Here is a 22,017-nt window from a genome sequence, read left to right on the forward strand (position 1 = left end):
TGGACTGTTATTTGCCTTTTACTGAGGAGTGGCTTCCATGTGGCCATGCTACCATACAGGCCTGATTGGCGGAGTGCTGCAGAGATGGCTGTTATTCTGGAAGGTTCTCCTCTCTCCACAGATAAATGCTGGAGTTCTGTCAGAGTTACTATGGGGTTCTTGGCCACCTCCTCAGGGAAGCGTCCTGGTGGTTCCAAACTTCTTCCATTTACGGATGATGGAGGCCACTGAGCTTATTGGGACCTGCATGGCTGCAGACATTTTTTCTGTACTCTTCCCCAGATCTGTGCCTCAAAAGTCTACAGACTATTCCTTGGACCTCATGGCTTGGTTTATGCTCTGACATGCACTGTTAAATGTGGGACCTTATATAGACAGGTGTGTACCTTTCCCAATCATGTCAAACAAAATGAATTTACCACACGTGGACTCCAATCAAGTTGTAGAGACATCTCACGGATGATCATTGGAAACAGGATGCACCTGAGCTCCATTTTGAGTGCCATGGCAAAGGCTGTGTATAATCATGTACATGTGAATTATTATTATTTTTTATTTTTTTTATTAATTTGCAAACAATCTTATTTTACGTTGTCATTATGGGCTATTGTTTGTAGACTTTTTAGGAAAATAATTTCATCTATTTTGGAAACAGGCTGTAACATAAAAAAATGTGGACAAAGTGAAGTGCTGTGAATACTTTCCGAATGAACTGTATAAAAGTAGAGCAGTAAAGATAAATACATTTTTCTCTTTCGTTCATTGACGGACACAGCTTCATATCTTCTTTTGGCAGATGGGTTATGCTGCTCTTCCTAGAAGTAGGACACTAGGTGGAAAAGCTTAACTACGCCTATAGGGCAGTCCCAGGGTGTATACTCCTACTTCCTGCTCTAGGATCTCAGTTTTTTTCTGCCTGGTCACATAAACATGTGCACCCCTCCTCTCACTAGCTGAGTTCACCCTGCACTAGCTCCCCCTCCCCTATTCCCATTGGGATGCCCGGAGTACTGTTGTTTTTAACTGGAGTTCTGTTGTGAAAAAAACTGTCATTCCTCTGTGGAGTGTGAGGTGAGCTGTGGCTGGGGGGGGAGCACGCTGAGCGGCTCTGGATTTTTCTGCAGTTTAGTCCTCTGGGGGATCCCTATATAGGTCCCCCATGCTGACTACAGTACTTCATGGACATCTAAAAGGTCCCTGGAATTGCCCACCCGCCATGCAGCGCCGCTATTTTCCTGTAGCCGCATGTGTTGAAGCTCGGCGGCCATTTTCCTGTAGATCGGCAGCCATGTTCCCGTGGTTTCCCATAGTGTAATGCAGCGGCCGTTTTCTTGAAGCTGCATGGAGCGGTGCTCGGCGGGTGGCCTCTAGTGACATCATTGCCGTTTCCTCTTCCTTTCGGATCAAGGTCCTGCAGGCTGTTGGTGCTCTGCTCTTCTCTCCTCTCCCTGCTGAGTATATTTGGTGGTGAGTCCTGGGCGGTATCTTCCCTGCCTTTCTGCTATTGCAGCGCTGCTGGGACCTGTGGTGCCACCTGAGACAGTGGTGGGGGGTCTGTTCACAGCTTGCCTAATAATTTTACATTGCTTTGCTGACGGCCCCAGGGTGTCATGGAGCCCCTAGAACGTGTCGCCATCCGACCCACTCTCAAGAGGAGGGGGGGTCCTCTGGGTCCCACTCTTCCATGGTAGCCATGACGGCGGTCCTGCAGTCTCTGGTCTCTAAAGTGGACATGGTTTTACAAAAGAGACCTGGAAAAAAGCACCTTTCACCGGTTTCCTCTGCCTCCTCAGATTTTGAGGCTGACTTGGCCCCCCATGGACATTAATCACTCCACAAGGTCTGCGTCCACGCACTTCGAGTACTCGGACAGTGAGGAAAATTCCTCTTCCACTACATCTGCATAAGAAAAGGTGCTTGTGGAGGCACTGATTCACCTATACATTGTGTAATGCACTATCCCCAATGCCATTTGTACATATGTATTCATTCAGATGACATGATGCAGGCATACATTTTTATTGTAACATGGTGCATTACAACTCACAACCTGTTGCAACGTACTGCTGTGCATTAAATCTAAAATTAATCCAAAAACACTGCACCACAGGTTCCCTCTTAACATATGATAGACCACCCTGCAGCTCTTCCCAATACTTAGTGCGAATCACACTATATTAAACCAGATTTGCCAACGTGGATGAGCGCTAGGTGTCAATACCTGTCCATACACATCACATTAGTAACAGGAATTGTGCAGCAAAAAAATTTGAAATACCACCTGTATTAAAGTGCCGTAGAACATGGAGTGCATAAGTGCCCTAATTTAATAATCGGTGTGCTTGAGGTTCCTGTTGAACATGCTCCACGCTGTATGCAGATGTAAAGTGCTATATCAAACAATGCTCTTCTATGTCTCCATGCCATAACCCCCTCCCAGGCTATAACTCGCCAGGTTTCCTGATGACGTTCATGACATTGAAACGTGTAGAGGCGGGGACAGGATACGTCTGACTTTACTTCTGGTGACCTAGTTTTCCTGGAAAGTGGAACGAACGCAGTTCCGCCATATTGCTTCAGAGGCAGACAGCAGTTCAGAAAGAGTATACTGCTGGGTGCTGGCTTGGGCAACGATACATGTGAGTGGAACATTGTTTACCTTTTTGTTTTAATTAGGCTGCATTCACACTTGAGCGTAGCGTTTTCGCACGTTTTTTACCGCGATTTTCAGGTGTTTTTGGAGGCAGGCATTGACATCTATCAAAAACGCTGGTAATCAGCCCAAAAAGAAGCTCATGTACTTTTTTCAGCTACAGGCCTTTTGCTCAGATGTGAACAGGGGCCATTTAAATTAATGGGGTTTTACTTGTTGGGCGTTTTGGAACATTTTTTTTAGCGTTTTTGGAGCTGAAAAACGCTCAAACGCCCAGGTGTGAATGGAGCCTTAAACAAAATGGGTTTCACAATGATCTTGTGTTTCTGAGCTGGAAAAGCAGTGAAGGGAATTGTATGGAAGCTGGCCACACAGCTATCTCACTTTGGAAATCTACTAAAGTGCTTTTGGATCCACTTAAAACTTGGGTCTAAGGATCTGGTGAGTTATAGCCAGAGAGGGGGTTGTGGAGTGGAGATACGAAAGAGCACTGTTTTGATACAGCACTTTACATTGGCATGAAGTGTGTGGAGCACGTTAAATGGGAACCTCAAGCACACTGATTTACAATTAATTTAGGACACTTATGGACTTCTGGTTTGCTTGCACTTTAATACAGGTGGCACTTTATTGGTATTTTACAATTGTTTGTGGCACAATTTCTGTTACTAATGGGATGTGTATGGACAGGTATTGACACCTAGCGCTCACCCATTTTGGTAAATCAAGTGTGTTGAATCTGCCCAAGGGAACAGACGGCAATAAAAAAAAAAAAATAATAAAAATACTGGCAGGGGTTCTGGTCCCTATCTACTCTATCCAAAACAAAAAAAATATAAAAAAACTGGCAGGGGTTCTGGTCTCTATCCACTCTATCCAAAACTAAAATAAAAAAATTGCCTTTAAGCTATACTAAATGGTTTACGGAGTTGGCCCACTAGAAGTGGTTCTTTTCCGACATTAGCCTTACATCTTTGACATTGAAAGGGTTAAACCCTATAGAGCTTGCAGTTGGTCATGCCTCAAAGTATTGTCTGTTTAGTGAAAGCTATTGAGATGCTCATCGCAATTTTCATTGGGGTCCTGTAATTTGTTTTCACCCTACACTATTTTTGTTATTTTGCTGTCCTAACCAGTTTATTCTATTAACAGGGATGTTGGCTTGATCTCTCTTTCTAATGTCACTGGGTTTATTATGAACCTCCCATCAAGTCTGTCCTGGGGACCCTTAAAGCTCCCACTTAAGAGGCAGCATTGGATATGTGTGCGCGAGATCAGTGGCACGTATTTCAACCTGGATTCCAAACTTAAGAGGCCAGAGCGGATTGGAAGTGATGATGACTTAAGGTAAACTGTGTGTTTTATACAAATTTAAGACTTTTTTTTTTTTTTTTTTGTTAACCATTCCATATCCATATCATGTAACCCCTTTTTAAGGCTCTATTCACACTTTTATGACTCCAAAGTTTCGCCAACTTTTGGAAAACAACTTCGGATGGGTTAAAGTTGCATTAAAGTCGTACCAAAGTAGTGCATGAACTCCTTTGAAGTCGCTGCAACTTTAGGTTGCGCATATATGAATGGGTATCATTGGAAAACATGGGGAATGGCTTATCATGCAACTTTGATGTCCAAGTTAGTATAAGTCGCAAAAGTGTGAATGGAGCCTAAAGCAGACCTTTTTAGTAACATTAAAAGTTTGCTTGAATGAATTCCCAACATGTCCTAATTTACAACTAGTAAAAGTTAAAAAAAAAAAAAAAAGCTGTACTTATCATTAAAAAGCAGTCTTAGAACGTCCATCTAGTGACTTTACCTAGGCTGAAATTATATGCCGCGTGCAAGATACAGCTTTTTCTCAGTTTCCTCTCCTTTAGAGATCAGTCTGCTGTCACATGATAGGTTGTTGCAGGGGTTGATCTGTGTCAGATATTTATAAACCTGGCCAAGAATTGCACAGGCATCAGGACTTGCATGATTGTCATTTCTGAGCTATCCATCTCAGGGTAGGAATTAGATGCTGACATTGAGGATTCCTAAACAAATTTACCTTGGTCCTTCTAAAATGCAGATGATGGCATTGTCAGGGGGGCTTCTGTGATCTCTGGGCAAGGTAACACTACATTTACACATTACTTAGTATACATGCGGTTTGCATGAAAAATGTGATGTGGTCTGGACTGTGGAGAAGTAGTGCATTCAAGATGACTCCCATACAGTGCCTTGAAAAAGTATTCATACCTCCTTGAAATTTTACACATTTTATCATGTTACAACCAAAAATCTAAATGTATTTTATTGGGATTTTATGTGATAGACTAACACAAAGTGGTACATAATTGTGAAGTGAAAGGAAAATGAGTTTTCAACATTTTTTACAAATATCATCTGAAAAGTGTGGTGTGTATTTGTATTTACACACCTTTACTCTGATACCCCTAAATAAAATCTGTTGGAACTAATTTCTTTCAGAAGTCACCTAATTAGAAAGATACAGGTGCATCTCCTAAAATTAGTATTTCTCTTTGGTTCATTAACTGACACAGCTCTTCATCTTCTTGACCGTAGGGTTATACTGCCCCCTACAGGAGTAGGACACTAGGCAGAGAAAAAGCTTGCACACGCCTATGGGGCAGTCCCTGGGGGTATACTCCCACTTCCTGCTATAGGTATTCAGTTTTTCTCTTACGTCCTCCGACAGTCGCCGCCTCTTCATATTCGTCCCTAATGGGGTTATTGACCTTTGCTCCGTAGGAGTAGCTAGGCAACAGAATATATTAATATCAAAGCTTTTAGCATATCCCACCCCCAGGGGGTGGTCCCCTCAGTCAATACATCCCTGCTTCCTGCATTTCCAACTCAGTTTCTAATGCCTAGCTCAGGAGTAGGTTGGGCTGTTCCTGTGCTGGGGCTCTTAGTCTCAGCTTCTTTTCTCTTTTTGACTTTATTTGGAGTTTTTTTCTCTTTCTTTTACTTAGCTGTTTATTTTCAGCGTTAGCTTCTTCTGATGAAGATGATCGTGCGGAGCTGGGTCTCAGTCTGGCCACCCTGGATCCCAGGGCTCAGGGCCAGGGGCTTCCCAGCCTGCCATCGAGCGTTCAGCTTAGGTTTTGCCCTGGCACATTGAACGACCCATCCCTGTTCGCTGCAGGGATGCTATCGGTGAGGTGGCTACCTCACTGGACGCCATTGCGGTTTCGCACCGCAGTTCCACTGCGTCATGCTTGCGACACTCCCTGTCCTCAGTGCAGCGGTTTGGTCGCTGGAGCAGGCTCCCCACGCCATCCGGACTGGTAAGTGTAACTCTATGTGGGGACCTGTCTATTTGGGTGTCAGTCTGGGACTATGTGACCTGCATGTCAGTGTGGCTGCTGTGCTCCCTGTCAGTTCCTGTGTGGACATGCAGCCTGTGAGTGGGCTGTGAAGGGGGGGGCTCTCCCGCTCTGCTTGGTGTAAGCATGAAGCAGTCAGATTTTAGGCATGCTGTGCGGCGATCGCTGCGGCGACCCGCAATTTTTTTGAGGCAAAATCATGGTGACCGGTCCTGTGTGGTAATGCACGGCGTTTTGGCGCCAAACGCCGCCATTTTGGCGGCGATCGATCAGGCCACATGTCGGCGCCATTTTCTATTTGCCCAAGGAATCCTCGGCCGAGCGGCCATGTTTGTGTAGCCTTGCATAGGCTTCATAGGGGCGGTCAGTCTTGCATCCCTTCCTTTTGCTCTGGGACAGCGATCGGTGGCAGCAGCCTGTGTGCTCTCCAGGTTTTTATCTTCCCTTTTTTCCTGTATTTCTTGCCCAGTTTCTTGTCCCTGTGGGGGTCGGTGTATTCAGTGGGTGCGGTGGGCTACGCTCGCCGCTATCTTAAAGGGGCAGTACCCCTTTCTTCCTTATCTTGCTGGGGCATGGATTCTCAGGATTGCAAGTTTCCTCCCACCTTGGTGGGGGGCCAAGGGGCTGCTGCTTCCCCCGAGGGGGCTGATCTGGCCACTATTGTGGCAAACTTAGCTGCTCAAGTGCAGATGCTGGTGGCTGATCGATCCACAAAACGGCCCAGAGTGTCTATTTCCTCTGATTCAGAGGGCGATGGGGCTGCTATGGCTGGAGTGCCCTTCTCAGGGTCTCACTCATCCCTAGACCTTGTGGGGTCTGACGGGGAGGCTGAGGTGGAAGGGGTTGATAATTCTCCCCCTGGCTCGTCTGAAGAGCTTGCACTCATGGATGAGTTGGTTGCTTCTATCAAGCAAACGCTGCATTTTCAGGATGAACCATGTCCTCCTGTTTTGATGTCCTCTTATGGGACGCAAAGGAAACGCAAAACATCGCAGGTTTTTCCTTGCTCTACGGAATTTCAGCGTGCGGTTGATGAACAATGGCGCAATTTAAAAAAGCCTTTTGCTGTGCCGAGTAGGTTCAAGCTGCGTTATCCCTTTACACCAGCTACTGATGAGCGTTGGTGTGTGCCGCCTCAGGTGGATCACGCGGTGGCGATTTTGAATAAATCAACTGCGATCCCTGCTGAGGATATCCCGGTGTTCCGGGACCCAACGGACAGGAGATTGGAATCTCTGGCCCGTCATTCTTATACGGTTGCTGGCTCTATGCTGAAGCCTATTTTTGCTTCCATTATGGCAGCCCAGGCTATTGCGGATTGGACGCAGGTGCTCAGGCGCACTCTGGTGGCTGACTCTGCCCCGCCGACAACTTTGGCTATGGTGGATCAGATTCATCAGGGTGTCATGTATTTGTGTGATGCGGACTTAGATATGGTCCCTTTGGCTGCGCGTCTTTCTAGTGTGGCGGTCTTGAACCGTCAACTGATATGGCTGAAATGTTGGTCTGTTGACCAATCTTCCCGCAAGACTTTAGCTAATTTGCCCTACGCGGGATCTTGCCTTTTTGGCGAATCTTTGGGTACTCTGATAAAGGGTATTTCTGGAGGTAAGAGCACTCTCTTGCCCCAATCTCACAAGAATAAGTTTGTTCGTGTTAAGAAGAATGCCTCGTTTAGGCCCTCTCAGGGGTCCTTTCGTGCCTTTCGGTCGCACTATAAGGGCAAGCCCTTCAAGGGCCAAGGCTCCCAGAAGAAGCCGTGGACGGGTAAGCAGAAGTCCGGCCAGTCTGGGTCCGCTGCCCATAACAATGCGGCCTGAAGGGACGCCCTCACCCGGTTCAGGGGTGGGGGGACGTTTGCTCGGTTTAATTCAACCCTGGCTGGACCGCATTCGGGACAGATGGGTTCAGGAAATCGTTCGATCTGGATACAGGATCGAGTTTCTTTCTCGGCCGGCGGGCAGATTTTTCCCCTCAAACCTTCAGCTGACTCCGGAGCGCTTGCGGGATCTGCACCTGGCGGTGCGGGACCTGCGGGCCCAGGGAGTGGTGGTTCCGGTGCCTCATCGGGACAGATTTGGGGGGTTCTATTCCAATCTGTTCACTGTGCCCAGAAAGGTGGGCAAGGTACGTCCGATTCTGGACTTAAAAGCTCTGAACCGCTTTGTGCGGGTTCGCAAGTTCCGCATGGAATCACTGCGATCTGTGGTGGCTGCCCTGGTTCCGGGGGAATTCATGGCCTCCATCGACTTGAAGGATGCATACCTTCACATCCCCATTTTCGAGGGTCACCAGAGGTACCTTCGATTTGCTATTGCGGAGGATCATTATCAATTCGTGGCGTTGCCCTTTGGTCTCGCTTCGGCTCCGCGGGTTTTCACCAAGGTGCTTGCGCCGGTTCTGGCCTTATTGAGGGCTCAGGGCATTTCTGTCCTGGGGTATCTTGGACGACATTCTGATTCGGTCCGCGACCAGTCAGGGCTTGGTGACCGACCTGTCCATCACGATGCAGACTCTGCAGGAATTCGGTCGGACGATAAATTTTCCGAAGTCAACGTTGTGTCCGTCCGTTCGTCTTTCCTACCTGGGGATGATTCTGGATTCTGTTCAAGCGAAGGTCTTCCTGCCGGAAGACAAGCTTCGGACGCTTCAGTGCGAAGTCAGGTCCCTCAGGGACAATCGGTGCTCGTCCCTCCGGACGTGTATGAGGTGTCTGGGGTTGATGGTTTCGGCCTTCGAGGCAATTCCCTTCGCCCAGTTTCACACACGGGAGCTTCAGGCGGAGGTCCTGGCCAAGTGGGACGGGCGTCCGCAATCTCTGGATCTGCGGCTGTCGTTGAGCCGTCTCACCCGCAGGGGTCTTTTGTGGTGGCTCCAGTCCCCGGCGGTGTCTGGGGGCAAGTCCTTTCGTCCGTTGTCGTGGACGGTGATCACCACGGATGCCAGCCTGTCGGGCTGGGGTGGTGTTCTGGGCGTTCTGTCTGCCCAGGGAACTTGGTCGGAGGAGGAATCCTCCCTTCCGATCAATATTCTGGAATTGCGAGCGATAAATCTCTGTCTTCTGCGTTGGATGGACAGGCTTCAGGGCCGTCCAGTTCGGGTGCAGACGGACAATGCCACAGCGGTGGCCTACATCAACCACCAAGGGGGCACCAGGAGTGCCCGAGCGGCGCGGGAAGTAGCCGACATTCTGTCTTGGGCCGAGACGCACGTCCCGGCGATATCTGCAGTTCACATTCCGGGGGTGGAGAACTGGCAGGCGGATTATCTGAGCCGCCAGACCCTGGACCAGGGAGAATGGTGGTCCCTTAACCCGGATGTCTTCCAAATGTTGTGCGCGAAGTGGGGGTCCCCAGATGTGGACCTGTTCACGTCTCGTCTAAACAACAAGGTGGAAAGGTTCGTGGCAAGGACGCGCGATCCTCGGGCAGACGCCTCGGACGCGTTAGTGGCGTCCTGGCATCAGTATCGCCTGATGTATGCCTTTCCACCGATTCAGCTGCTGTCCAGACTCCTTCGCAGGTTGGCCTCGGAACCGCGCACGGTGATTCTGGTGGCACCGGACTGGCCTCGCCGGTCTTGGTACGCAGACCTCGTGAATCTGGCGATCGACGCTCCGTGGCGTCTGCCACTCCGAGAAGATCTCCTGTCTCAAGGACCGATATTCCATCCTGCTTTACAGTCACTGGCTTTAACGGCCTGGCTGTTGAAAGCCAGGTCCTGAGGGATGGGGGTCTTTCCCCTGAGGTCATTCCCACTTTGATCAGAGCTAGGAAGGCCTCTTCGGGGAAGATTTAGTACCGTACTTGGAAGGCTTACTTTGCCTGGTGTGAGTCCAGGGGGTATTCCCCTCGCTCATACTCGGTGTCGAGAGTGTTGGCTTTCCTTCAAACGGGCGTGGACCAGCGTTTGGCGTTGGCCACGATTAAGGGTCAGATTTCTGCGCTGGCCGTTCTCTTTCAACGCCCTGTGGTGTCTAACTCTTTGGTTAGCACCTTTGTTCAAGGGGTGCAACATTTGGTCCCTCCTAGGAGGGAGTCTTTGCCTCCATGGGATTTGAACCTCGTTCTGTCCGTGTTGCAACATGCTCCTTTTTGAAAATATCGGGGAGATCTCGTTGTCTCTGTTGTCCAAGAAGGTTGCCTTCTTGGTGGCGATCACTTCGGCTCGCAGGGTGTCGGAGTTGGCGGCCTTGTCCTGCAAGTCTCCGTATTTGGTGATTCACTTGGATAAGGTGGTCTTGCGACCTAACCCGTCTTTTCTTCCGAAGAGGATCTCGGAATTTCACCTCAATGAGGACATTGTCTTGCCTTCGCTTTGCGCGAAGCCTAAGCATCCGAAGGAGGTGGCTTTGCATTCCTTGGATGTTGTTAGGGCGATCAGGGTTTACCTGTCATCGACTAAATCCTTTCGCAAGTCGGATTCTCTCTTTGTCCTTCCTGAGGGACCTCGGAAGGGCATGGCGGCGTCGGCTGCGACCATCGCCAAATGGATCAGTCAGACCATTGTGCAAGCCTATGCTTTTGAAGGGGAAGGTTCCTCCTTTCCCTGTGAAGGCGCACTCTACCAGATCTCTGAGTACGTCTTGGGCCTATCGTCATCAGGCTTCTGTGGCCCAGGTGTGTAAGGCGGCGACTTGGTCGTCCGTTCACACCTTCTCAAAATTTTACAAAGTGGATGTTCAGGCATCGGCAGATGCTTCCTTTGGCCGTAAAGTTCTTAGTGCAGCAGTGCCTTAGGGTCCCTTGTTTGGGCCCTTGGCTGTTGGGGTGTCTTTACCCCCTAGGTTACTTGTTCTTTCCTGGGTTGTTGCTCCTGTTGAGCACGTTTTTCCTGTTGCCCAGTTGGTTCTCTTACTTTGGTAAGGTTCTTTTCTCTGATGTGGGTACTGCGTTGCCTTAGGCGCGGCTGCTTTTTTCCCACCCCTCATGTCTACACTGCTATGGGACGTCCCCATTAGTGACGAATATGAAGAGGCGGCGACTGTCGGAGGACTCAGAGAAAGGAATTTTACAGGTAAGATTTTACAAAAATTCAGTTTTTTTCTGCCTAGTCAGGAATAAGGACCTGGTTCCTTGCTGGGATCTATGGTCCTGGCAATCTTTTCTTTTCTTTTCACATGGAATTTTTTCCTCTTTATTATTTTGTTCCAGTGAGAGCTACAATCAAGTGCTGGACTGGGCGACAAACTGGATTATATAGATTCTTAGGGCCAGCGAGCGGGTGTAGACCGCAGCTCAGCACTAGGTCAGGAGCGACATAGCCCCACTGGACGGTGGCTGGCCTGCGAGTTAAACGTCTCGTGAGGGTGCATCCGAACTGGCTTCGGCCTGAGTCGCAGCGTTTCCTCCTGGCTGACCGCACCCACATTACGATGGAGTGGTGCCCACCTTGTTCATGGTGTACCTGGCCTGCTATGCCATGTGATCAGCTTGGCACCTTCCTTGAAAGGGGTAGTGCTGTGGGGGCGCTTCATTTTTTTTTTTTTTAATGACAGCCTTGCTGCCATTATTGTGTGGGACACCTGCTCTGTTTTAGTGAGGGTACCCTGCCTGTGCTTCTGCGTCATGGTGGACGAACCACTTTTAAGGGGGCTATGTCCTATTAGGTCCTCCTATGGGGAGCTCAGAGGGGGACCCCCTTGTTTTGTCTGGTAGGTGGGCCCATAGCCGACGTCCCCTTTTGTGTCGGTGTGTAAAACGTCAAAAATGGAGGTTGCGGCAAATGCAGCATCGGAGGCACCCACAGGCTGTCCAAAGCGGCAAGGGTGTTCCTCTTTCCGCCTTACCTTGACAACATCGTCACAAAACAGTGGGGTTGTCCAAAATGCAGTGGGTGCTAAGCGTTTTTGCTTGCGACATCCTTATGAGGATTAACTGCGCTACAGGTGGACGGTTCCATCTGTAGTTGACTCACCGGTTTCCAGGTCAAATTGAGCTACCTTCATTCCAGTTGAGGAGTGCCCGGCCTTTACAGGTCCAGCTAATAACAGGGCAGAGGCTCTGGCCCTTCATATGTGGCTGTGGCTGGTTCGGCGATTAGGCTGGTAATTACTATTGCCTTGGGGTCGCAAACTCTGGCCGAGTGGGCTAAGCTTTACGCTGGGACCTGAAGAAGCAGCTCCCCCCTGCCTTGGTTGAGCTGGCGGATCAGTTGTTCCAAGCGCTACAGTTGTCTGTGATGCCTCTTTGAATGCTGCTTCCCTGCTTTCTAGACGGTCTGTCTCAGCAGTGGTCCTATGGCACATTATCTATCTTGAAATGCTGGTCTGCCGACCAGGCTTCTAAGAAGGCCTTGTCTGATCTTCCATTCATGGGGGATCGCCTGTTAGAATCCTTGGATGACATCAAGGGTCTTACGGGGGAAAGCGTACTCTTCTTCCTCAGGCTTCCAGGGGTAAAGAGTCCAGTTGCAGACGGGGACCTTACTTTTTTGGCTCACAAGTGACTTTTTCGTCCCTCAGGGTCTCTCAAGACAAGGGATCCAAGCCCTTTTCGAACCTCTGTTGGGGGTTTCAAAAAGTCTTGGTCGGGCAAACCATGAGCAAGTGCTGCCGGACCTGCGGACAAAAATTCCTTTGCATTGAAGGGGTGCCCTCACCCATATCTGCAACGTCTTTGCTGCTTTCCGGATCCGTGGACCTCCCTGATCTAGGACAAGTGGGTCCACAAAGTCATTCGCTCCGGCTACAAGATCGAGTTTCGATCATATCCTCTGGAAAGGTTCTGCCCCTCCAGCTTTCACTTATCCCCAGATCGCGTAAAGGATCTCTATGGGGCGGTGCAAGATTTGTTACTTCAAGCTGTGGCCTATGTCAATCACCAAGAGGGCACAAGAAGTGTCCTGGCTGCTCTGGAAGTAGCTGGAATTCCAAGGTTGGCAGAAAGATTTGTTCAGTCCTCTCTGCTGTGCACATTCCAGGGGTGGAAAATTGGCAAGCGGACTATCTTAGTCAACAGGCGTTAGACCAGGGAGAATGGTCTCTTCATCTGAAGGGGTTTCATCAGTTGCGTCTCCAGAGGTGGATCCGTTGGCCTTTTCCCTCAACAGGAAGGTTCAGAGGTTTGTGGCACGGTCTCAGGATCCTCTAGCCGTCGCTACAGACGCTTTAGTGGCTCCTTGGGAGTCAGTATCATCTGATTTTACGCATTTCCTACTCTCCAGCTTCTGAAAAAGAGATTCCGGTCATCCTAGTGGCTCTAGACTGGCTTCGTCAGTCTTGGTACGCCGATCTGGTACAGCTGGTCGCCGATGCTCCTTGGAGACTCCCTCTCAGGGAAGATCTGCTGTCCCAAGGGCCAAACTTCCATCCTGTTTAGTCACTGGCTTTGATGGCTTGACTTTTGGAAGCCAGGTGCTCAAGGACAGAGGGTTGTCTGCCTCAGCGATTCCTACACTGTTAAAAGCTAGAAAATCTACTTCTTGGACGATTTACCATCGTACGTGGAAGACGTACATTGCGTGGTGTGAATCCCTCTGGGTTCACCCTCGTTCCTTTTCGGTGGCTCAGGACTTGGCTTTCCTCCAACAAGGGGTTGTGCAGCGCCTGTTAGTACCATCAAGGGCCAGGTCTTGGCAGTTTTTTCTTTCAACACCCTCCTTGGTGCGTACTTTTCTCCAGAGCGTGGGACACTTGGTTCCTCCAGTGCAGTCTCCATTGCCGCTGTGGGATCTCAATTTGGTGTTGTCCGTTCTCCAGAAGCCTCCCTTTGAAAATATATTTAGGAGATTCCCCTGCTTAAGTTGTCTCAGAAGGTGGCTTTTTTGGTGGCCATTACTTCGGTAAGGGTGTCTGAATTGGCGCCATTGTCTTGTCGTTCACAGGGATAAGGTGGTTCTGCATCCACGTCTGTCTTTTTTTCCGAAGGTCTTCTCTGACTTTCATCTAAATGAAGACATTGTGTTGCCCTCCCTGTGTCCCAAGCCTAAGCATCCTAAGGAAGTTGCCTTGCACTCCCTGGATGTGGTTCATGCAATAAGGATGTATCTAGAAGCTAGAGTCTTTTAGGAAATCCGAATCCCTATTTGTCTTCAGGGATAGACCTCGCAAGGGGCTGTCTGCTTCTGCAGCGACCATTTCCAGATGGATCAGACCGACTGCGGTTCAGGCTTATTCTATTAAGGGTCAAGTCCCTCTTTTTCCTGTCAAGGCGCACTCTACTCGGGCGCTTAGTGCTTTCTGGGCCTTCCGTCATCAGGCGTCAGTGATGCAGGTTTCCAGGCAGCTACCTGGTCTTCTGTACAGACATTCACAAAGTTTTATAAGTTGATTTGTTGGCATCTGTAGATGCTTCTTTTGGCCGCAAAGTTTTGCAGGCTGCTGTTTAGAGGACTTGTCCACCTTTTTGAAAGTGTTTGTTTATTTTTTTCAGATGGGCTCCCATTGTTGACAGTTGAGCTCCAAGTTACCTAGTTGGCTATGTTTAGCCTTGGAAGTTTTTTCTGCTGTTCCCATCCCTCATGTTTGACACTGCTTTGGGATGTCCCTACGGTCAAGAAGATGAAGAGCTGTGTCTGTCAATGAACGAAAGGGAGAAAATTGAATTTTTGTCTTACCGTAAAATCTATTTCTCTGTTCATTGACTGACCCAGCACCCTATGGAGTTGGGTTTTTTCCCTCTGATACTGCTTGTTACAAAACTGACTACCTATAGCAGGAAGTGGGAGTATACATCCCCCCCCCCCCCCCATGTTCAAGCTTATGGGGCAGTCCCCAATGGTTAAGAAGAATCAGGAGCTGTGTCAATAAACATCAGAGAAATTGATTTTACGGACAGTCAAAAATCAAATTTTTTATGATATTCTAATTTCTGAGCTGCACTAGTTTTAGTTGATTACTGGGGGAATTCCCCCGTATCCTAAAATGAGACTATAGCGGCCACAAGGAGGCGACATACCAAGTAAAATCAAAGTTTTATTGATCAATTTAAAACTCTATTTCTCCCCCCCCACAGAAATGTCAGTTACATATTGAACCTTATGACATTTAGATTTTATGATGTACCCATAGGTCTTATACATATTACTTTTCTAAATGTATAGGGCTTAGTTTAGTAGCAGATTTGGGTACATATTATAAATAGGGAGGAAGATGGAAAGTTTGTAAAAATGCAATTCCCTGCCACTTTCTGTATTACTTTTTTTTATCCCTTTGCACAGCCCCAAATATTTGCATCCTATTGTATTCACCAGTCTCCTGGGTAAATAGACATTAACCACTTCCCACAAAATCACTTACCTGTACGTCATTTTGAGGAAGTGGCTGTACTGGAGTGATGCCTGCAGCTAGAGGCATCACCCCAGTACCGTTTTTAGAGCAGACAGTCTGCTTTCCTGTAATGACAACCCATGCAGCTAGGCAGCCGCTTAGCCGTTATCACAAGCTGCTCTGTCCAGGTCTTCCATCCCACCAAGAGACCCGAGCGACAAGCGGGCCCGTCCGCAGGCTGGCCAGAATCCTGAACAAAGCCGGATTTCGGCTTTGATCAGGTCTCCAATGTAAAAACCCGGAAATGACATCACTTCCGGACCGGTTTACTCAGCAGCCAACGCTGCCGATTTTTAAAAAAATCCAAAGTATTAAACTCAGATTTCAGTGTTTTGAATACAAAGTGCAAAGGAGGGGTTTGCGGTCTTTTAGACCCCCCTATCTTTCCACAAAGAGTACCTTTCACTGCCCATTACTGTCACAAGGGATGTTTAACCACCTTCTGCCCTCGCTATAGCCGAAAGACGGCTTTAAACAGCCTCCCAGTAACAGGCTCCCCGCGCGCTCCAGCGAGCCCGCATCGGGGAAAATCTGTGTCGGCCGTGTCCCTTGGACACAGCCAATCACAGATCGTGGTGAATGGCCAATCACAGCGGCCATTTACCACGTGATCGGACCGTACAATGAGAGATGATCTCAAATGTAAACATATGAGATCATCTCTCATCACCAGCTCTCCTTCCTCACACAGAGACTGCAGTGTGAGGAAGAGGACAGCCGATCAGCGGTAAGGGGACACAGAGGAATGTAATCGGGGCACTGATCACCAGTGCCCCGATTACACAAGAGGGGAAAAAATGCCATAACTGCCCACAGTGCCCCACATCAGTGCCAACACACTCAGTGCCTGCTCATCTAGGCACTGATGGGCACTGACTAGCAACACTATGGGCACTGAGTGTGGGCACTGATGGTGCTGTCCATCAGTGCTCATCAGTGCCACCCGTTAGTGCCACCTCTCAGTGCCCAGCAGTGCCACCTATCAGTGCTCATCAGTGCGGCATATTAGTACCTCCTCATCAGTGCCACCTCATCAGTGCCCAGCAGTGCCGCTTATCAGTGCCACCTCATCAGTGCCCATAAGTGCCACCTCATCAGTGCCCATAAGTGCCACCTCATCAGTGCACATCAGTAAAGGAGAAAAATTTATTTATTTTCAAAATTTACTCACAGAAAATAAGAAACTTTTTTTTTTTCAAAATTTTCTGCCTTTATTCTTTTTTTTTTTTTTTTGTAAGAAATAAAAAACCGAGAGGTTATTAAATACCACCAAAAGAAAGGTCTATTTGTGTGAAAAAAATGATAAAAATTTCATATGGGTACATTGTAGCATGACCGCGCAATTGTCATTCAAAGCGTGAGAGCGCTGAAAGCTGAAAATTGGCCTGGGCAGGAAGGGGGTAGAAGTGCCCAGTAGGCAAGTGGTTAAATTTCTTGTGACCGCAATAAAAGTGATCAGTTATTTTCTTTTTTTGAAAGGGACGGTATAAAAAAAAAAAAAAGTATTCTTATTTTATTTAGCACCGCCATTCCTGTGTGCTCATGCGCCAAAGAAAACGCATGCCTAAGTTGCACCTGCAAATGTAAAGTGTTCAAATCACACGTGCGGTATTGCCACAATTGTTAGTGAGAGCAATAATTCTAGCAAAAGGCCAATAAAATACATTTACGTTTTTAGTAACATGACAAAATGTGAAACATTTTTCACTAAACTGGTAACCGTTCCATTTTAAAAGCATTGCCTATGGAGGCTTTTAGGTACCGTCGTCTGTACAATTTTAAAGCGTAACATGTTGGGTATCTATTTTCTCGGTGTAACATCTTTCACAATGTACAAAATAATTGGGCTAACTTTACTGTTTTTAGCTTTTTTTTTTTTTTTTTTTTTTTTTTAATTCAGCGAGATGTATTTTTTTCTCAAAAAGAAATTGTGTTTTAAAGCCCGCTGCGCAAATACCGTCTGACCTAAAATATTGCAACGACCGACATTTTATTCTCCAGAGGCTGCTTAAAAAATATACATAATGTTTGGGGGTTCTAAGTAATTTTCTAGAAAAAAATACTGATTTTTACCTTGTCAGCAACAAATGTTAGAAATAGGCCTGGTCTTTAAGTGGTTAAAAAAAAGTTTAAAAGGCAAGCTTTTTCTGCTTGCTACATTACAGCCAGACGTACAAACAAATCTCTTCCTGTATATTATTAGAGTAACTTTAACCACTTCAATACAGTGCACTTTCACCCCCTTCCTGCTCAGGCCAAATTTCAGCTTTCAGCGCCATCACACTTTGAATGACAATTGCGCGGTCATGCTACACTGTACCCATATGAAATGTTTATCATTTTTTTTCACAAAAATAGCGCTTTCTTTTAGTGATATTTAATCACCGATGGGTTTTTTATTTCTTCTAAAAAAAAAAAAAAAAGAGAAAAAAACTTTTGAAAAAAAAAATTTTTTTTCTTTTCTGTGAGTAAATTTTTTAAAAATTAGTAATTTTTTCTCCTTCACTGATGTGCACTGATGAGGAGGTACTGATATGCTGCACTGATAGGTGGCACTGATGGGCAGCATTATGGGCACTAATGGTGGGGACTGTGGCAACTGATGGTGGATACTGATTGGCACTATTTTTTCACTTTTATGTAATCAGGGCACTGATGATCAGTGTCCGGATTACCTGTCCTAGTCTCCCCTTTGAGGAGGAGCCGCTGATCAGCTCTCCTCGCCACACACTGACAGTGTGAGGCGAGGAGAACCGATAAATGGCACTTCCTCATTTACGTGTGATTGGACACGGTCGATCACATAGGTAAATAGCCATGTCATTGGCTCTTTACCAAGATTAGGGTCGCGCCGTGTCCTAGCAACACGGTGCGGCCACGATCGCCGCATTGCACGCCCCCACGCGAGAGAGAACGTTCTGCTGCTCCGTCTTATGACGGCGTCCCAGAACAAGAGCTGCACCGCTCCGCCGTCATTTGACGGTGGGCGGGGGCAGTAAGTGGTTAAACTAAAAGTGACTTTGTACAGGTTTGTGAAAAAAGGTTCACCTCCATAACTTGGCAGAAATTTTTTATTTTTTTCCCCCCCTGTTTTAAGCTATCCTTTTAGTCAGTTCATGTAGTAGACATAGAGCCCTGCATTGCAAGAAAAAGAGGTGAGAGGTTAAACTCTTGTCTCTCTCTTGAAAGCACTATCCTAAATTATTCAAGTATATGCAATACCAGATTTTTTTTAGTCTCGATTCACACTAGCGCGGCTTGTCAGCCTGACAAGTCGCGCTCCCTCGCGGTCCATTGACTGCTACAGGACCCGTTCTAATAGGAGCGACACAAGTCGCTCTGACTTAGAAAAAGGGTCCTGTACTACTTCGGGGCGACCTCGGAGCGACTTGCATAGACTTCCATTATGTGAAGTCCATGCAAGTCGCTCCGAAGTCGTGGTGCATGGGAATGCACAAGTCGCCCCCGAAGTAGTAAGGAGTCGTGCCGCCCCAGTGTGAACCGAGCCTAATGTGGTTAAATTTTCCTTGTTTTATTTATTTTTTATCTTTTTGTATTCTATTTAATTTCCTTTCATTTTCTGTTTTGGAGACACATCAGGAAGTATTAGAAAATGTCCCAAAAGGAGGGTAAATTTAGTCTTTAAAGTGTTCTCCACATTGTGTAAAAAGACTGTTGATCCTGTCTTCTCTGCTCCTCCCCTTCTTCCACTGTCCCCAACCCATCATCTGAGAAGACAGCCTTTTGAGTCACTCTGCACAATGCTCAGTTTGGTGTGTATTGCTATTGAGGTTTGTTTTGTTTTTGTTTTTTTGTTTTTTTCTTTTGGAGGGTGCTTGTGATCAGCACAGGGCTAATCAGCACTGTCCAGACAGAGGGTAAGGGGTCCTGCAGCCTCATAGGACAGTTGGAGGCAAAGGAAACCTCTTCCTACAAGCTTTAACCTGACACTGATAGAAGTCACAAAACTGCTGTATACTGCTGATAAGAAAGGGTATTTAGCAGTTTATACAGTATTTACTAAAATAATTGCATTTCCATGTTATGTGTACTGTGGGAGACCAGATCTAGTAAATGCAGGGTCCTGGGTTTAGTAACACTTTAACAGAGGTCATTGAAACGGTTGTGGTTTTTTTTTTTTTTTTTTTTTTTTTTTTTAGAACTTTTACCTTCTGTTTTGGATAACACTAAAATTTTGGATTTCCTATCACTTTGTCCTATTCTATGGTAAAAAAAACAAACCTAATTGCAGCTCTCCCCCAGCCCCTCTTAGGGTCCATTCACACTAGCGCGACTTGGTCGCCTGACAAGTCGCGGTCTGTCGCTCGCCATTGAATAGTACAGAACCCGTTCTAATAGGAGCGACACAAGTCGCTCCGACTTAGAAAAAGGGTCCTGTACTACTTTGGGGCGACTTGCATTGACTTCAATTATATGAAGTCCCTGCAAGTCGTGCCGAGGTCGCGGTGCACGCTGTGCACCGCGACTTCACAGGTCGCCCCAGCAAGTCGTGTCGCGCCAGTCTGAATGGGCGCTTATACTTACCTGAGCATGATCTCGATTCAACAATGTGCAGTTGCTCTTTCACTCCTCATTGGCTCAGAGACTGCAGTGGGAGCCATTGGCTCTAGATGAGATATCTAATGAGCTATCAAAGTGCCCTCCTCCATGGATGTGAAGTCTACTGTGTTGCTGTAGCTACCTTCTTTTTTTTTAATGCGTCCAGAGTCTTCAGCCAAACATATTATCTGGCAAGGGCTGATGTAAGCATGAGTTTTTTCCTTGACCAGTTGAGGCTGCTGCAGACTCCAAACCCAGAAGAAGAAAAAATGGCAGAGGCAGGAACAAAGCTAAGAGTGGGAGTGTGGATGTTACAATATTGGAGAAGGGGCACTTTGTCAGGCGATTTACATTGAGCTGTGCATGTACACTAGAAGGCAGGGAAGAAGCGTTTGTCAGAAGACCTATATGGTTTTGCCACTCTACCTGCTTTCATTTTACTTTAAAAGCCTGGATTTATCCTATTGGTGCTAAAAAATATCTGCCAGCAGGTAAAAAAATGTGCATTTATTCTGTTTCTATTTGAGCCTATAAATTGCACCAGGAATGAGAAGATTGCTGGTGCCATGCAGGTCTCCTGCAGACCTGTCAGTATTACTGTATACCCGTACGGACAGGCAGATACACTGACAGGAACAAGTCAGTGAACTACCACAGCACTCCACAGTTCATTGAGAACTACAAACCGACAACCGCAAAGGATGTCTGGGATTGTAGTTCATTCACACACAGAGCTGTGTGTATAAATGATGTGACCATACTGAAAACTTCTTCCCATACTGCTGTCACAGGAAGAGGGCGGCGGCTGCAGCAGCATTGGGAACATGTAACCTCTTCCCAAGGGTGAACTTATCCTTTTTAAGTATTTTACTAAAGAGGCTATCAGCTAAAATGCAAGCCTCTTTTGCTGCTGCTACGTATCTGCCAAGTACAAGCCCAATACCAGAACCTCAATGTCCACTAGTTTGACTATGTTTGGCTTACCTTTTATATAACTTTATCTATAACTAACCAATCCAGAGCGGAGTTTTCTCTCTGACTACAAATTTTATCAAACATAATTTCTTATATATTTTTATTTTTTTCTCCTTGCAGGAAATTTTTACAACATCAGCTAAGGGGGAAAAACTGTGAGCTACTCTTAGTAGTGCCAGAAGAAGTTGAAGTTCATCAGCGCTGGCGGACTGACCTGTAATGAACTTTGGATTTTTTTTTTTTTACAATTTTTTTTTTCACTACGGTTTATTACATATTGTTAACAATCTCTGTATTGGATGCAGCCCTGTATTTGTCCTCCAGAAGAAAAAAGTCAGGTAAAATGGAGGCTTTGGCCCTTTTACATCGGACAAGTGCAATATGGAGAAGTAATCCACAGGTTCTTTTTGTTTGTATGTTTCAAAACAAGAGGAGGCTGATTCATCTCAGTAAAGTCTAATTTAAAAATGACGTAATGAACAGTGTTCTGTGGGTTACCAAATGAGTATAGCGCAGAAATAATTGTAATTGAAAGGAACAGGTTTACGCATGCTGTTGTGATGGAATCTCTACAGTACATTTTTTTCTTTTGATACATTTTTCAGGTTAACGCTGTAACTTTTACAGATTTACCTGTGGTATAAGCCATTGATCCAGATGAAACCCATTATATATTCACGAGGAACACCTTGGATAATTATAAACAAACTGAGCCATCCTTGTATATGCACAATATCTAAAAGCTTCAGTTCTTAAAAAAAACAAAACAAAAAAAAACTAAAGTGCTCTTTATAATAAAATAATTGTATATGTGGACATAAACTGTACACATTATTTTGTTTTATCTTTATAATGCTCCCTGTACAAGCGGACATTGCCTGTTTTATATCCATGTCTGTGCAGTTATACTGGTGCGATCTGATTAGTTTACATGTTCAGCCAAAATATCTTACTTGAAAGCAATTTCTTAACACTATATTCAAGTAGTGCTGAAAGACTAAAGGAGGTCCCTTACCTGGTGCCTAAATTCAGTCTAGATACTGTGTTTTTGTGTTTTTATGTTTAAAACTATACCACACTAATGGATATTGATTCTGTTGTACAACAGAAGTTCGAGGTAATATATGCCTGTGTTCACTATTTTGTCTCAGCTTTGTAATATGGTAGTACTATGATATAACGTCTTGCCTTTGCTTGCACCATGTGTTTAACATCCTGACTTTCCAAGC

At 46.5% G+C, this 22,017-nt stretch overlaps 1 protein-coding gene across 1 annotated transcript in view; it reads left to right on the top strand.

Annotated features, from left to right (window-relative positions):
* Positions 1–21,306, top strand: part of JOSD1 (Josephin domain containing 1) — a 47,195-nt gene extending 25,889 nt beyond the window's left edge. The window contains exons 4-5 of the mRNA XM_082264959.1: positions 3,806–4,000; positions 20,909–21,306. Of these exons, the coding sequence (XP_082121085.1) occupies positions 3,806–4,000; positions 20,909–21,008 (295 nt within the window). The 3' untranslated portion in view covers positions 21,009–21,306. The remainder of the gene's footprint in view (positions 1–3,805; positions 4,001–20,908) is intronic.
* The last annotated feature ends 711 nt before the right edge of the window (positions 21,307–22,017 follow it).

Source organism: Pelophylax lessonae (genome assembly GCF_965119305.1).
Source record: "Pelophylax lessonae genome assembly, chromosome: 8".
NCBI classification, from domain to species: domain Eukaryota; kingdom Metazoa; phylum Chordata; class Amphibia; order Anura; family Ranidae; genus Pelophylax; species Pelophylax lessonae.